Genomic DNA, 17,670 nt, shown 5'->3' with positions numbered 1-17,670 from the left:
AGAACGCCAACAGATTTTGCAGTGTTACTATGTACAGCATAAAAAATACCACCACAATTATTTTTGTTCTTGCGTTTCATATGGTGGTGTTAACCAATATTTTGCTATTTCTTAAACTAAAGTTATACTCTTTAAATGCTTGGTTTGCTGAGGAAAATGAGTTATGGTCTATGAGGGAACATCACATAAAAATATACTCCCTAGAGTTTACTAAATTTTTATTTTTTACATAATAGTAGAAGTTCCGGTATTTTCTAGGATTTTGCAAGTTGGTCATTTGTTCTTGGTTTATGTGATGGTTTCACAGTTATTTAACATATTGATACTGTATCTATTTTGCCTTCTTCTCTTTAGATTTTATTACAATCAAGCCAGTAATCTGGGCCCTTTAATGTGTCATTATTGTAACAAAAGAATTGTTCTCAGTTAAACATGTAGGTTCACCGTTACTGAATTTCCTACTATGATGGTCCTTTTTTAAAGAATATAGTTCTTCAAGGAAAGTTGTACTTTTGCTGTAGATTTACCCGTTATATCTGAAGATGCAAGTGACTGATCAGCTTGTAGGAGAACCTTGTTTACATTATCTAGGCCATCCAGATAGAGGTTGTTAGACATTTTCCCCCATCTTTTCCTTTCGCGCCCTATTTTTTATTTTCTTCTTCCTTTAAAAGGAAATTATACACTAAATGCATTTCACGCACCTACCTCTAATCATAAGTGCCACCATTTTGGAGCTTGGAACACTGCAGGTATATAAAGAGAGTTGCTGGACATGTGCAAACGCGTCAGTGCTGGAATGCAGTAAAACTAGAAATTCAGCATGGCGGCACCCATGACTAGAGGGAGGCAGAGTAATATCCTCCAATACTTTGCTTGTAAAATGTGTCTTAGTATTTAATGTCCCTTTAAGATGGATGCTCTCCTCCAACATATGTTGCTTAGATTTATTTATTTGGTAGAAGTTAAGTCTTCTGGTTTGGGTGTAAGTTTCATATAACTTTTACAACCTGTCTTAGAAATGCTTTAGAAAAGGACAGTAACGTTATTTTTCATGTTAAAAGATTGCTTCAGTTGTTTACATTGATGATGAAAGTAAATGGAAATGCATATTGCTTCTTGTTCAGAATTAAGTTACACAGGTTTTTTTTTTCCTTATTGGTAATCAGTCAAGTACTTTGTTTTTTACAGGATGTTCCTATTCAGAATAAAACAGATTAGATGCAACAAAAATTACTTTATCTTCAATTTAACTTTTGTGTTATGTAACAAAATCTGTCATTTATTAATAATACTTTTTAAATTCTGTGTATTCCAGAATACACAGATGGTGTATTCCAGACCCTCGAATAATCCTACCTAACAGGGGAATTATTTAAAAAGGATGCAATATAATGAGAACAGAAAAAAACAATAAAGGAATTTCCTCTTCACAGATGACCTTGCCAGTGATATGGAGGATGTGGATTTTGCAGATGAGCCAGAAGATGGAGAAATGGCAGATAATGAGTGGGAGACAGAGGATGAAGGTGTGGAGGAGGGAGCAGAACCTAATGATGACAGCGAGCTGACTTTCTCCAAGCACACAGGTACCTCAAAGAACAATAAAATCCACCTATGTCTTAATCACTCCCTTTTATTTAATATATACAGTGAATTTCAATGAATTAGAGGCACATTTCAGAGAGCACCTGTGTACTGCTATGCTGTATATGGCAGCCTTTATAAAGGAAGCTGAGACAATATTTTAACCACATATTTTAGTGTATCAGATTCCTTTGTAGTGTTGCAACTATAATATATGTGCAGTTATGATGCCATGCTCAGGCACTGAAATGGCTACAGGACACCGTTAAGTTTTTATTATTTGAGTGTTATAGCTAGATTGACTCCTGTCTGCTTTCTCAGCCATGCCTAGTAATAGTAGTACCCATTGCTGTGCTCCCATAAGCCCTACTTAGTTTTTGCAACTTAATTAGTCTAGTCTAGATTAAGACCTGTTCATCAGGGTCTAGAGTGTTGCATGTTGGGATACAGGCACAATACCTCACTCTTGTGGCCAATGCTTAGTAACTGGCTCGCACTTCATACTGCCAGAACAGCACAGGCTACCCCTGAGATTTGACTCGGATGTCTTAATAATTCCTGTTTTGTGTGTATTCTCATGGGAGAGAGTTTGGAATGTCAGTCTCACTTGAAGCATTTCAGTTACTCCCAAAATTAAGTTGGTGACCGAAATTGAAAATTTTTAGCCCAATGTGCTATCTAACAGTAGTGTACAGTGGGCTTTGTCACTCTGATAGTATGTTGTTTTTTTTTACCTTCAGCTTCTGTGTTCTGTGTCAGCCTGGACCGTAAGGAGGGCACTATTGCTATAACTGGCGGTGAAGACGATAAGGCATTTGTTTGGCGCCTGAGTGATGGAGAAACCTTGTTTGAGTGCACTGGTGAGTATTGGTATTGGTAGATCACTGGATATTTAATAAAGGGCAGAATACTTGCATTATTGATTTTATAATGTTAAACCAACTGTTGGACCAAATCCTTATTGCATTCATTTAAATATTGTTGAACCCCACAGATGTTAGATTTACCTGCTCTGTGAGCTCTCCATGTCATTTGGATCCATGGAGATTTTAGTTGAAAAATGACATGCTCTAATTAGTTAGACCCTTTAATGATGTGTTTAACCAATGCTAAGAGGCTAAACACATAATAGACCTACTGTTCTAGACCTGCACAGTACTGCTGGTCCACAGCAGAAACTGGCCCTGATCCAGTCAGCAGCACTAGTCACATGACTCCGCTAAGAGGATAAAAAAGAAATAGTAAAAGTTTTAGTCTAAAGCTTAGATTGGACAAGTGTGATTAAACTGACAAAAACCCAACATGTTCCTTTCATGATTCAAATAGAACATACAATTTTAAACAACTTTCCTATTTACTTCTATTATCTAATTTGCTCCATTCTCTTGGTATCCTTTTGGTGAAGGAGCAGCAATGCACTCCTGGGAGCTAGATGAACACATAGGGGTAGCCAATGAAAGGAAGAAAATAAGTGCAGCTTGCTCACTGGAGTGCATTTCTGCTCCTGATCCTGCCTAGGTATACTTTTCAATAAAGGATATCAACCGAACAATGCAAATTAGATAAAAGAACAACTAGTGTTTTATGTCCCTTTAATAAGTTAATATAATAGAACATTGTATATGGTACATTTGACTAATATTGAATAATCAGCCAGGTGCTAAACCAGCAAGATATTAATACATTATTTTAGTTAAATGCATGTATGAACTGTGCACCATGCAGCACTATTTATGTAATTAAATAATTTAATTCTGAGACATGATTTGATAGAAACCACCATTGTGTGCATGCATTTTGTGTATCATTCTTCATACTACACAAGCTAATAGCTAGCTCCAGTGAGTTAGGACAAATAGATAGTCAAGAGGGACAAGTAGATTGGGCTACCTATTTTGCCCATTGGACAAGTACATTTTTCGACACTCTTGGGTAATACTGATTCAGCAAAATGGAAACATGGCATCAGATCTGAAAAAATATTACATATCTGACCAGACCAGTTTTCAGCATTAAGGCCAGAAACGGTAACCACTCATTCAGCCTAAATTTTGCATTTAACAGTCTACTTCACACATGGTTAATGCTTCATCAGGAAACATTTTTTTGCTTGCCCTGGATTACAAATGGCCACCAGTATTTCTCAGAAGGGTTCTCCTCGTTAAAGATTTTGAATCAGAGAAAATTAAGCAGGCTCAGTTAATTTTCCTGAGCTCACAGTAAAACTAGATGGTCTTATACTTGTGCTTCAGAGAAGGTCTCCTAGACGCATACCAAGGATACAGGTCATCACTAGGGTAAATAAAGGTGGCTGATGGCCTCACAATTTTTAAGACAGAAAATACACTCACATATTTATCATTATAGCTGAAAAGCTATGTTGCTTAATTCTATTACAGTGTATAAAATGTGCAAGAAATTGCTTAATTATACTTCTTTTTGCAAAAGAAATAGCTGGATTTGCTCTTTGAAACCAGAGCCCATCAAAATAGGCTAAGCTTGCAGACAGATCAGATCTCGTTATCTTATCACTCAAATGCTTCCCTTTCTTATCTCTTTCTCTGTACAATACTGAAATGTTCTCTTCCACCTCCCACTGTGAGTGTAATTTCTTCTGCTGGCTGTGTTTACATAGTTTCTCAATAGCCTATACTAAGGTATAGAAACTTTCAGTATAACTAGGGATACTACAGGCTAAATCGGCTATTTCAAATGCCAATATAAAGGCTAAGAAGCTATTTGTAAACAATTTAATACACTCCAGCAGGTAAAATGGATAATTGGGAACACATTAAAGGAGAGAAAGTTTTTGGGTAAACTGTCACTTTTAATGAACATGTTTTTGCGTTTGTCGTATTAGGTCACAAGGACTCAGTCACATGTGCATATTTCAGTCATGATTCAACCATGGTGGCTACTGGTGACATGAGTGGCCTCATCAAGGTGTGGAAGGTTGATGGCGGGCAGGAGATCTGGTCATTCGAAGTTGGAGATTTGGAGGTGAAGGAACAGTCTTAAATGACATTAAGGTGTCTGATATCTCATTTAAAAAGGATTTAGCTTGTACTATACCTAAATAAAAAAGAGCAAACAAATGTTATTTCCCGAGGTACAAATATTACTTAATTTACTACATTGTCATATCACACCCAGATGTATCCTGGGTTAAATCAGGTGAAGAATGAGGCCTCTGCGCATTTACTTTCTATGTAGCTTTTGCTTTGTAGCTGAATTTTTGTTAGTTAAATATTTTACATATAAAATGATCTCCTCCCTGGCAGTGGTTGGAATGGCATCCTTGCGCTCATGTTTTGCTGGCTGGTACGGCAGACGGTAACACGTGGATGTGGAAGATTCCCAGCGGAGAGTGCAAGACCTTCCAGGGCCCCAATTGTCCAGCCACCTGTGGCCAATTTCTGCCAGATGGTATGAGTTTTATTTTCCGTGTATAACATGCATACATGTAGTCTTCCTGTGTCTATTTTCTGTATTATTTGCATGGATATCATATGGAAAACATTTTCTTATATTAAATTCTTGGTTGCAGAGTAGTTTTGTAAGAAAGTTTCTGCCCTGCCAATGTTTACTATAACTGCTAGATACCTGCACAAAAGTGGCCTGTTCCTGTATATAAATGAGGTCCTTCCTGTTATGTTCTGCCTATTATGTTGATGGTACATAGTAAAAATTTGCAATATATTCTTTCATTGTTATTTTGTCCTCCCTTATCCTCTAATATACCTATAGAATTGTGGGATTTACAATTCCCCTGAAAGCTGTAGGGAGTACTATAGATAGAAAACACTTTATTCAAACTGTTTGGGACCAGGAAAGGTTTGGATATTTTTCTTGTGGATTTGTACCTGTAGAATCAGAGCAATAGTGAATAGCATATTTTAAATGAATGCATGTTGCAAATAAAAGTGGTGTATGCTGAATTTTTGTAATAGCCCTAATTGTTTTTGTGCTACTTTTATTTCTAGATTTCTAGTGTTTATTTTTTAAGGATGTTGTATTCGTTTCCATGTGACATTTGTATTTTGGCACCATGTGCATTTAAATTACTGAAGGATAATTCACTCTTTATATTTTTAGGAAGAAAGGCAGTTGTGGGCTATGAAGATGGAAGTGTGAGAATCTGGGACCTGAAACAGGGAACCCCTCTGCATGTCATGAAAGGTGAACCTATTTCTAATGGCTTTTTACAAATCGCCTGCACTGTCTCTAGTTGCAAAGAGTAAAATAGAGAGGTCATATCCATTGATAATAGCGATAATGCAGGTTATTGTAGATTTAAATAAAGCAGATCTCATTGCAGAGTAATAAGTGCACATTAAAGGGACACTGAACCCAATTTTTTTTCTTTTGTGATTCAGATAGAGCATGCAATTTTAAACCACTTTCTAATTTACTCCTATTATCAATTTTTCTTTGTTCTCTTGCTTTCTTTATTTGAAAAAGGCATCTAAGCTATTTTTTTGGTTCAAAACCATGGAAAGCACTTGTTTATTGGTAGGTGAATTTACCCACCAATCAGCAAGAACAACAAAGTGTGTTCACCAAAAATGGGCCGGCATCTAAACTTACATTCTTGCATTTCAAATAAAGATACCAAGAGAATGAAAATAATTTGATAATAGGAGTAAATTAGAAAGTTGCTTAAAATTGCATTCTCTGTCTGAATCACGATAGAAAAAATTTGGGTTCAGTGTCCCTTTAACCACTTTCCTACACAAACCACAATATTTTGCTTTATATATCGAAGTGGTCACAAATACAGGGAGTGCAGAATTAGTAGGCAAATGAGTATTTTGACCACATCATCCTCTTTATGCATGTTGTCTTACTCCAAGCTGTATAGGCTCGAAAGCCTACTACCAATTAAGCATATTAGGTGATGTGCATCTCTGTAATGAGAGGGGGTGTGGTCTAATGACATCAACACCCTATATCAGGTGTGCATAATTATTAGGCAACTTCCTTTCCTTTGGCAAAATGGGTCAAAAGAAGGACTTGACAGGCTCAGAAAAGTCAAAAATAGTGAGATATCTTGCAGAGGGATGCAGCACTCTTAAAATTGTTCGATGATCACGCTTCAGAAGCTTTGCAATCAAGCGTTTCATTCAAAATAGTCAACAGGGTCGCAAGAAGCGTGTGGAAAAACCAAGGCGCAAAATAACTGCCCATGAACTGAGAAAAGTCAAGCGTGCAGCTGCCAAGATGCCACTTGCCACCAGTTTGGCCATATTTCAGAGCTGCAACATCACTGGAGTGCCCAAAAGCACAAGGTGTGCAATACTCAGAGACATGGCCAAGGTAAGAAAGGCTGAAAGACGACCACCACTGAACAAGACACACAAGCTGAAACGTCAAGACTGGGCCAAGAAATATCTCAAGACTGATTTTTCTAAGGTTTTATGGACTGATGAAATGAGAGCGAGTCTTGATGGGCCAGATGGATGGGCCCGTGGCTGGATTGGTAAAGGGCAGAGAGCTCCAGTCCGACTCAGACGCCAGCAAGGTGGAGGTGGAGTACTGGTTTGGGCTGGTATCATCAAAGATGAGCTTGTGGGGCCTTTTCGGGTTGAGGATGGAGTCAAGCTCAACTCCCAGTCCTACTTCCAGTTTCTGGAAGACACCTTCTTCAAGCAGTGGTACAGGAAGAAGTCTGCATCCTTCAAGAAAAACATGATTTTCATGCAGGACAATGCTCCATCACACGCGTCCAAGTACTCCACAGCGTGGCTGGCAAGAAAGGGTATAAAAGAAGAAAATCTAATGACATGGCCTCCTTGTTCACCTGATCTGAACCCCATTGAGAACCTGTGGTCCATCATCAAATGTGAGATTTACAAGGAGGGAAAACATTACACCTCTCTGAACAGTGTCTGGGAGGCTGTGGTTGCTGCTGCACGCAATGTTGATGGTGAACAGATCAAAACACTGACAGAATCCATGGATGGCAGGCTTTTGAGTGTCCTTGCAAAGAAAGGTGGCTATATTGGTCACTGATTTGTTTTTGTTTTGTTTTTGAATGTCAGAAATGTATATTTGAGAATGTTGAGATGTTATATTGGTTTCACTGGTAAAAATAAATAATTGAAATGGGTATATATTTGTTTTTTGTTAAGTTGCCTAATAATTATGCACAGTAATAGTCACCTGCACACACAGATATCCCCCTAAAATAGCTATAACTAAAAACAAACTAAAAACTACTTCCAAAACTATTCAGCTTTGATATTAATGAGTTTTTTGGGTTCATTGAGAACATGGTTGTTGTTCAATAATAAAATTAATCCTCAAAAATACAACTTGCCTAATAATTCTGCACTCCCTGTACAACATGGTGAATTATTGAATAACTAGTCCTAAAGCCCGTTCACATGGGCCATTTTTTGCAGTACAGCGGTCCCACCCCTTGCTCTCTCTCTCTCCCCCTCTCTCTTTTGTTCTCTCTCTCTCTCTCTCTCTCTCTCTCTCTCTCTCTCTCTCTCTCTCTCTCTCTCTCTCTCTCTCTCTCTCTCTCTCTCTCTCTCTCTCTCTCTTGTTCTCTCTTGTTCTCTCTTGTTCTCTCTTGTTCTCTCTTGTTCTCTCTTGTTCTCTCTTGTTCTCTCTCTCTCTCTCTCGTTCTCTCTCTCTCGTTCTCTCTCGTTCTCTCTCTCTCGTTCTCTCTCTCTCTCTCTCTTGTTCTCTCTCTCTCTCTTGTTCTCTCTCTCTTGTTCTCTCTCTCTCTTGTTCTCTCTTTCTCTCTTGTTCTCTCTCGCTCTCTCTCTCTTGTTCTCTCGCTCTCTCTCGCGCTCTCTCGCGCTCTCTCTCTTGTTCTCTCGCTCTCTCTCTTGTTCTCTCGCTCTCTCTCTTGTTCTCTCGCTCTCTCGCTCTCTCTCTCTTGTTCTCTCTCTCTCTCTTGTTCTCTCTCTCTCTCTTGTGCTCTCTCTCTCGCGCTCTCTCGTTCTCTCTCTCTCTCGCTCTCTTGTTCTCTCTCTCTCTCGCTCTCTTGTTCTCTCTCTCTCTCGCTCTCTTGTTCTCTCTCTCTCTCGCTCTCTTGTTCTCTCTCTCTCTCTCGCTCTCTTGTTCTCTCTCTCTCTCTCGCTCTCTTGTTCTCTCTCTCTCTCTCGCTCTCTTGTTCTCTCTCTCTCTCTCGCTCTCTCGCTCTCTTGTTCGCTCTCTCTCTCTCTCTCTCTCTCTCTCTCTCTCTCTCTCTCTCTCTCTCTCTCTCTCTCTCTCTCTCTCTCTCTCTCTCTCTCTCTCTCTCTCTCTCTCTCTCTCTCTCTCTCTCTCTCTCTCTCTCTTGTGCTCTCTCTCTCTCTCTCTCTCTCTCTCTCTCTCTTGTGCTCTCTCTCTCTTGTTCTCTCTCTCTCTTGTTCTCTCTCTCTCTTGTTCTCTCTCTCTCTCTCTCTCTCTCTCTCTCTCTCTTGCTCTCTCTCTCTCTCTCTCTCTCCCCCTCTTTTGTGCTCTCTCTTTTGTGCGCGCTCTCTCTCCCCCTCTCTTTTGTGCGCGCTCTCTCTCCCCCTCTCTTTTGTGCGCGCTCTCTCTCCCCCTCTCTTTTGTGCGCGCTCTCTCTCCCTTTCTCTCCCCCTCTCTTTCCTATCTCCTATCTCTTTTTGTCTCTCCCCCTCTCTTTCTATTTCTCTCCAGTCTCTTGTGCCGTCCGTGCCCGCCCACACTCCCACCAGGCCACACCCACTTTCGCAGCAACAGCATGTCAGGTAAGGCCAACTGTGTTTGTCCTTGTGCTGTCTCTACTGCGCATGACAGCTTCGGACAAACACACTTGGCCTTTTATATAATAGGATGGGGCTATTTCAGTATTAGAACTTCTTGTTGTACATTGTTATCATATGATCCAGATAAGGGCAAAATGCTACAAATATGCAGGACCTCTTCTTTTTATATCACTTGAGCAGTTTTCAAAGCAATTCTAGACCTCATTCTCAAGTAATAGGCAGCTATTGGGTACTTGTTTGCTCATGTGCCTTTACACACTTTTATAAAGCCAATTTCATAAATCAGTCAAAACAAAGAATTATTACCTTATTAAAAATGATGGCAGTTGTATGACATACAGTCCTGTACTTGTTATGTCTCATTCAGTGCTTCAGATTTCATGTTACAGTAACCAGTCATTATACCATAAAAGCTAGTGACCTATAGTAATCTATACTAGCTTAACTCTTATTTAAGGATATAGTATCTATAGTCTCCAGCTGAATACCTCTATATATTGTACTTATATTTTTACACCAACATTAGTTCAATGTTCATGCATTTTTTAAAACAATAGTTATTTATATGTTAACCCATACTTCCTTAACTTGTTTTACCATCATAAAGGTTATTCAAATTTCTAATTGTACATGTAGAAAATAACCCAAGTACATAAAGGATGTGCCGAACGTTCATACTTAAACCCTGGTTTATTAATTTCGGCACTGATACTGCGAACGCCAGCAAACAAGTCTGGCAGCTACTCCCATAGCATGAGCACAGCCATATAACACATCAATTCTATACTTGTAAAATAAACTTTCCACCGCAATAAGAGGAAGTACTGCGTATCCATAATAATCTTGGCATCTCCCTTGTGCCTGCAAGACGGTGCAACAACAGAAAAGTGTGGGGCATCACCAGGACAATTAATTGTCCTGTACATAGGTTCTTTATTATACAATAGATCAAAAGACAGGCAGGTATTTACTAGCATCATGACAGCCATTCCAAGCCAAAGGGTTGTACTGAATATTAAATATTGTACAATAGGTACCTTCTATAACTTAATGAAAAATTAATTTAAATCTGATGCACCGTGGCTAAATAATACACACAGTGGCGTCACTAGGTTTGGTGTCACCCGGTGCGGTAACCCATGGTGTCACCCCCCTCGTAATGTCTCCCTTTTTCCACTTGGCTCCGCTACTTCTACATAGGAAATCAGGGGAAGCATGTACTAATAATCTGTATATGGTGCAGGGCTGTATGTACCCTGTGGGATGTGTGTTTATGTATGTGTGTATGTATGTATGTGTGTATATATATATATATATATATATATATATATATATATATATATATATATATATATATATATATATATATATATATATATATATATATGTGTGTGTATATATATATATATATATGTATATATATATGTATGTGTGTGTATATATATATATATATATATGTATATATATATATGTATGTGTGTGTATATATATATATATATATGTATATATATGTATGTATGTGTGTGTATATATATATATATATTGAGGCAAGAGATGTTACCAGCGCTAAATTATACCTAATATACTAAGTGGGTGGAGAGTAGTATATTATAACTACCTTTTCATTCAAATGGTCGTGCAGCTTGAAATGATAAAAGTGTACCCTTGTCACTTATAGAAATGTTAACAAAAAAGAGAATAAACCACATAAAGAATTCAGCGCAACAGATACCATGTACAAATTGTGATTCAATTATAATAAGTCTCAGTAGTAATAAAGTCTTAGTATAAAAATACTTGTTGATTAGAATGCATATAAAGTCTTTTCTGTCTCCAATATTAATGTGGAATAGAATCTACAGCATACACTATGATAGATGTCTTCTTACCGGATATACCCTCAATCGTATGAGGTAATGAATGATCTCAAAGGTTAACTCAGGTAACTCTGGAGCGGTGGTGATGTATCGTCTGTGACTGTTTTTAACAGGATGGTATGGATACTCTGTTCTTGTGCGTGCCGCTTGTTGAATGGAAACTTCCAATGGATATTTTCCTTATGTTGAGGAACTTGCTTGTGGTCTCTTAGGAGTATGGTATTCTTGTAACAACCTCAACACTATGAGGTATGATGAAAGCAGGGAGGCTTCTCACAGCCAGTTAAATCCTCTTTGTCCAGTTGCTTTGTTGTTCTCCCAACAGAAGATTAACCGTTTTCGGAGAGCTCTGCAGCTAGATTGCCCAATCTGTAAAGCACTAATATGTATGATTCTGTTCTGGTGTCTGGGTAGAGATTTTGTGAGGCTGCAGAAAGTGTTGCTTTGCTATAGAGAGAGTGTATATATATATATATATATATATATATATATATGTATATATATTGTGTATTTTCTCTCGCCACCCGGAGGGACGGGTGGCGAGAGAAAACCACCACTCCCCCCAAGGTAACACAAACCGCTGGGCCTGGGACCACTCTAGTGCTGAATATTAGTCATCGGCCCCTTACAGCTGCTCAAGTGTCCCTTTTGAACAAGGGTTTAAGCTTTGTTCCGACACACAGGACTGATGAATTTGATGTTTTTATCGATTGTCATAAATTCCAACGGTCCCTGAGACTCAATTTTTCAAGGATACAAATGCAGAGGCCCAGACCAACGATCCACCGTTTAAAACTAAAAGCTCCTTTGATCCACATAGCCAGAATCCTAGCATTAAAACATTTATGCGACATCAACCATATGGAACAGGGGAAATATCGTAATAACTTATATCAGGAGGAGAAAGAAGCCCTCATATCGCTATCCTCTGACCCTGAGATAGTGATTAGGACGACGGATAAAGGGGGAGCGGTAGTGGTCCTTGACTATTCCTATTATCAGGGTGAGATACTCCAGCAATTGAGTGACCTGACCACCTACTTACCATTGAAACATGATCCAACGTCTGAGTTTAAAGGAATCATTGAAGAGGCAGTGGTACAAGGCCGCACATCTGGTTGGATTGACGATAACATCAAGAAGTACTTGTTAGTAGAATTCCCCTCATGCCCCATACTTTATACGTTACCAAAAGTCCACAAAAGTATGGTGAGTCCACCGGGGAGATCAATCGTCTCCGCAAGAAATTCTATCACCTCCAGATTGGCAGTCTTTGTGGAACCACTTTTTTCAGCCACTGGAAAAAACATCTGATCCTATCTACGTGATTCATCACAACTCATCTCAGAATTGATTGAGTTAGAAGTGGATGATTCTTGGATCCTCGCAACGGCTGATAAATAGCCTCTACACCCTGGTTTGTCAACAGCCGGGCCGTGGCCTGGTGCCAGGCCGTGACAGCCCTGCTGGTGGGCCGCGACCCAACATGCCCCCACTACATACTCTTGACAGGCCCACCACTCCACACATCAGAAATGCCAGGCAGGCCTTTCAGAAGACTGAAATTCATTACTTCACGCAAGTAGTAGTCACCCAACTGCCCTACTGAAAGCTACCCCGAAAGCACAGCTAATGCGAGTGGCAAGAAACAATAGGGAACCAGAGTTGAGACAGATATAGCTAACCGAAATGGCGGAGAAATTTATACAGCGGGGCTACAATTCACGGTTAATTGACCAGAGTATGCGAGGTGTCACCGATCCAGCACCTGACGGCTGTGCCACAAATAGAGGTGACACACAAAGATTGACTTTTAGTACGGTATATAGTCCTACTATCAACAAGGCGGACACAAGCCTTAACCAGCACTGGCATATCCTAAAGAGTGACTCTACCCTCCCATTCGACAAGTGGCACCACCCTAGAGTGGGGTATAAAAGAAATAAAAACCTCAAAGATGTCCTAATGATCACGGACCCTTCCCATTGCTATACCCAATCCAACTGGCTACAACGCAATAAGAAGAATGGCTTCTATAGGTGCGCAGGGTGCACGACATGCAGCGCTATGATACCTGGCCCGACGTTTGGCCACCCTCATACTAATAGGAGGTTTTAGATTCGGCATTTCATCACGTGTAATACCACCCACGTGGTATACCTCCTCAATTGCTGTTGTGGGCGTTTTTACGTTGGCAAAACTACTGACGATGCCCGGATAAGATTCGCCAACCACAGATGAGCCATCAGGACGGCCTTAAAGAAGAAGAGCAGCGATCAGCCTGTGGCAAGGCATTTCCTTGAGGCCGGCCACACAGTGAATGACCTAAGATTTGTTTTAATTGATCATATCCCTCCGTTGCGACGAGGAGGTGACCGCAACAAGATTCTTCTCCAAACTGAAGCGAGATGGATTCACAGTTTAAATACGGTGCAACCCAATGGACTGAATACAGTCAGTCATTGACTGGCATTGCTTTCTTTAATGGGATGTTCTTGATGCATTTTTTCCAAGATAGGAGCCACCTTACGTTTTTTTCTGTCTACCCACATGAGAGCCATTGTCTGTTTCCAATTTATTGGACATGTCTATGTATATTGGTTGATCACTGGAAGTCCACGGTGGTGCTTTTGCTTATGATGGGGTATAATGTGCCTTCTGGGCGACTCATATTATTTAGGACACCTATGCCCATTGGCATTGGATTAGCTTTAGGTTTTCCACCGGTTGTGAGTGATCTGGGCCCTCCATGGTAGTATGTTAGGTGTGGTTTAGCATTTTTCTACCTTTAGTTCGTTGTATAGGTCGGCTAATGTGGTTGTTTATCCCTTATGTTGGTACTTTGTAGGTTTTTACCCAATGGGACACACTCACTTGCTCTCTGTCTAGAAAACTAGTTCTGGCGAATTTCTCCCCCTGACAGTTCTCTTCAGGAGTAATATAAGCTAATTTTCCTGATTATAGTGTGCTCGAGACATGCCCAATTACCTCATTACACTGATGGCACATTTTGTCATACTGATGGCACCCAAGATCTAGCACTAACACCTTTTAGCCCCTATGCCATTTTGTTGGTGCTATTTCTTTGTGCATTTATTTATATGATGCTTCCTGGTAGTCCCCATGGCAATCTGCCGCTACTATTAGTGTGTCTGTGTGGTCCAACATATAAGGTAATTTTCCCCTTTATGTCTCAATGTAGCGTGCTGGACATATGTATTTACACACTCCGTTTTTGGAGCTCCACTTAATTTACGATCGTGTGAGGTCTGAGTACTGTTTTATGATTGAGTTTGTATTGCTTGTTTGCATAGCAACATACACGCTACTGGTGTTCTCCATTCTGTGCTTCTCCTCGTTCCGGCCCCGGTGGAGTTTAGTGTGCGGTATGTACACGAACGAACAAGGGTGATGATTATAGCTTTACTCGCACTGCCAGGTACATATACAAGCTTGCATTCACGTTATTTCAGTGCATTTATGGTCGATAGTTGAATAGTGACCTTTAGTGCCTAATTATGAAGTACGGCAGATGCCGATTTGTTATGTTACAGCTACCTGCAGTCTTGCCTCTAATCTTTAAATATTTTATTGAACGCCTTACATATGATGAAAATATGGTTCTATGTTGTCATTTGGTTATTTTAATGTCACCTAGTATAATGACTTTACACAGTTTTGTATACATTGTTCAGACATGTTAACATTATGATCACTATTTGTTTATTATTGTCACACGGTTGTTACCATGACTCAATTTTGGGCGTTTTTTTTGGTCCTAATTGAGGGGAGGGGTTTACTATGTTTGTTTGCTCTATATATTGTGTGAGATGCCATTACACTCTGTCTGAGGAAGGGGATATTTAGTCCCCGAAACGTCACTATTTCTTCACAGTAAAAAGTGTGTTTAAAAGACCAGCGAGTGCAAGTTTTTGTTACACACATACACACACACACACACACACACACACACACACACACACACACACACACACACACATATATATATATATATATATATATATATATATATATATATATATATATATATATTTTTTTTTTTTTTTATTGCACAGAGGGGTATGTATTAGTGTGTATAGGGTACAGTGGCTGCATGTACCCTCTGGGGTATATAGATGCACAGGGCTGTATGTATTAGTGTGTGTGTGTGTATGGTGTTGGGTCTGTATGTACCCTGTGGGGTATGCAGATGTGCAGGTGTGTGTTCATTCTTTTGTTCTTCAGCATTTGAGTTCTATAGGTATCATACAAGTTTACATAGGTGAACAATTAGAATAGGTAGCTTATTTCACCAGTAGCTCCATAGCTAAGATGATATTTGTAAGGGAGGCAGTAATACATTATCAATGTTGTGTACGAATCTGTTGGCGCTCTACAAATAACCGATAATAATACATAAGGTGAGCAAATATAAATTAGAAGAGGCTCATTATATTAGGGAACTTGTATAGGTGAACAGGGGCTATTTTTCAGATACTTTGTTTAGATGAGATGGGTTTATGTAGGTGAGGTAGGGGTCCCTGATCAGAATTTGAGTACTGAGGGGCTTATAGATGTTCCTACAGAAAACCCACTACAACCAAATCATTTTTTATTAGTTTGATTTGAAAAGTGCCCTCAACAGCACCCCATGTATCACTGGCAATTACTCTTTGTGATCTAAGTGCTTAGCACTGCTTAGGGGCTGTATATATAGCCTGGAGGCAAATTATGCATAAGGAAGAGCTTGTTGCCTCAGCATTGTTTATATACAATTAAAATGTTTGTGTGTGTGTGTATATGTGTGTATATATGTGTGTGTGTGTATATATATATATATATATATATATATATATATATATATATATATATATATATATATATATATATATATATATATATATATATATATATATATATATATAAAATAATGAAGAGTGCACTCGCCAGGACTTTTCAGAAGTTTTATTCCAAATATGTGAACGTTTTCGTGGGATTAGCCCCTTCCTCAGACATACAAAAATACAATATGAGCAAACCCACACCGGACACCCTTAAATAGGTAGGCCAGCCAATCACTCGCTCTCCAGTGTAGGGTGCCACCCACTAGTGAGGTCACCCCACTGGCAACGAATGAGGCTGGCTCAATACAACTAAATGAAATGTGAATAAATATGAAAAAAAACTTAAAAAAAGTTAAACACATAGTAAACACATAGGTAAATCACATCATCGTAGGTGAATGTTAAACACAGAAGCAACTGGAATGGTCAATAGAATAGACAAACATAATGCATGTACATGTGTAGAAACAATGTGTTCAAAAATGTATACATGTATATATGTAGTCATGTAGTTGCGATTAAAGATCACAAGCTAACGCAATAAACTGGGATATAGCAACTTAAACCAAATACATGTAACAATGTAATGTAGTCAAAGCTATAAAGAAGGCTGAATAATCAAATAAACGTACCGGCATATAAGATCAAAGTAAAGACCTAACAATATGATCAATCATAGGGGGTCAAACAGCTTACAGAAAAACCGGGAACGTTGGTATATTTAAAAATTAGAGCGCAAACTGGTCGGTTGCCATAGCAACCCGGTATATACAAGATAATGTGTAGATATGTGAAATATGTAGAACTGACAGAGGGAAAATTACAAGCATCATATGTATAAAGCACAGAAGGAGCCACTAAAGCACATCATAAAGCCCATAACACAAACAAATAGATGCGAGTGTAGTAACATTGTCACTATAGAACCGGGAGCCCCATGAAAAGTGTGCTGTAGCATATCGCAACTTAAGAATAAGAGAGAAGGCACAAATCATGTTGCAAATAGAGGGAGCCCTGTCCCATGTATCCACCTTGGGGGGAAAAAGGCTATATCAGCAAGCCACAGAATCTACTCAAGTCAGTTAATACAAAGGGCTACAGCAATAATCCGAGTGTGTCTGGGAACAGAGCCATAATCTGTGCAAACCAATCACACAACCGGGACATGTAAAATATACAGTATAATCGACCGGCTGATAAAGAAAATTATTACGCTAGTCCAGACCATGTACAAAAAAAGTGAAGTGTGTGCCAGATGTCTATGTACAAAAAAAATATGTTCAGAAAAAAACAATATCAAAAGAGTATGGGCCAGGTAGAACCAAACAAATAATAATAAAAAAGACCAGTTATTAAGAAGCCTGGAAAAATATTGCTTAATGTTGCTTAATGTTATTAAAAAGCTGTAGGGGAGCCTCACAGGGCCAAATGAGCCCAGTACCAAAAAACTGAGTAGCCAGGTGTGTAGAGACATGGTGTAAGGGGATCATATATCCAATAGGCAGCTAAGCACAAAATATAGCATAGAAATTCTATAGCAATAGAATACTACTACCCAGCACAACCTGGTAACCTCAGAGAGGTACAAATAGGACGCAAGTACTCAAGTAGTGTACAGTCATATGGGGATATAGG

General features: G+C 39.1%; 1 protein-coding gene across 2 annotated transcripts in view; it reads left to right on the top strand.

Annotated features, from left to right (window-relative positions):
- The window catches only part of AAMP (angio associated migratory cell protein), a 141,926-nt gene that overhangs the window by 8,500 nt on the left and 115,756 nt on the right, over positions 1 to 17,670 (top strand). For both annotated transcript variants that reach the window (XM_053698124.1, XM_053698123.1), the window contains exons 3-7: positions 1,437 to 1,589; positions 2,328 to 2,447; positions 4,448 to 4,587; positions 4,869 to 5,013; positions 5,683 to 5,766. In XM_053698124.1, coding sequence (XP_053554099.1) covers positions 1,437 to 1,589; positions 2,328 to 2,447; positions 4,448 to 4,587; positions 4,869 to 5,013; positions 5,683 to 5,766 — 642 coding nt within the window. The remainder of the gene's footprint in view (positions 1 to 1,436; positions 1,590 to 2,327; positions 2,448 to 4,447; positions 4,588 to 4,868; positions 5,014 to 5,682; positions 5,767 to 17,670) is intronic.

This window comes from Bombina bombina, chromosome 1 (assembly GCF_027579735.1).
Source record: "Bombina bombina isolate aBomBom1 chromosome 1, aBomBom1.pri, whole genome shotgun sequence".
Taxonomy (NCBI): domain Eukaryota; kingdom Metazoa; phylum Chordata; class Amphibia; order Anura; family Bombinatoridae; genus Bombina; species Bombina bombina.
The sequence above is the reverse complement of the archived record's forward strand: the minus strand, read 5'-3'. Positions and strand labels throughout refer to the sequence as shown.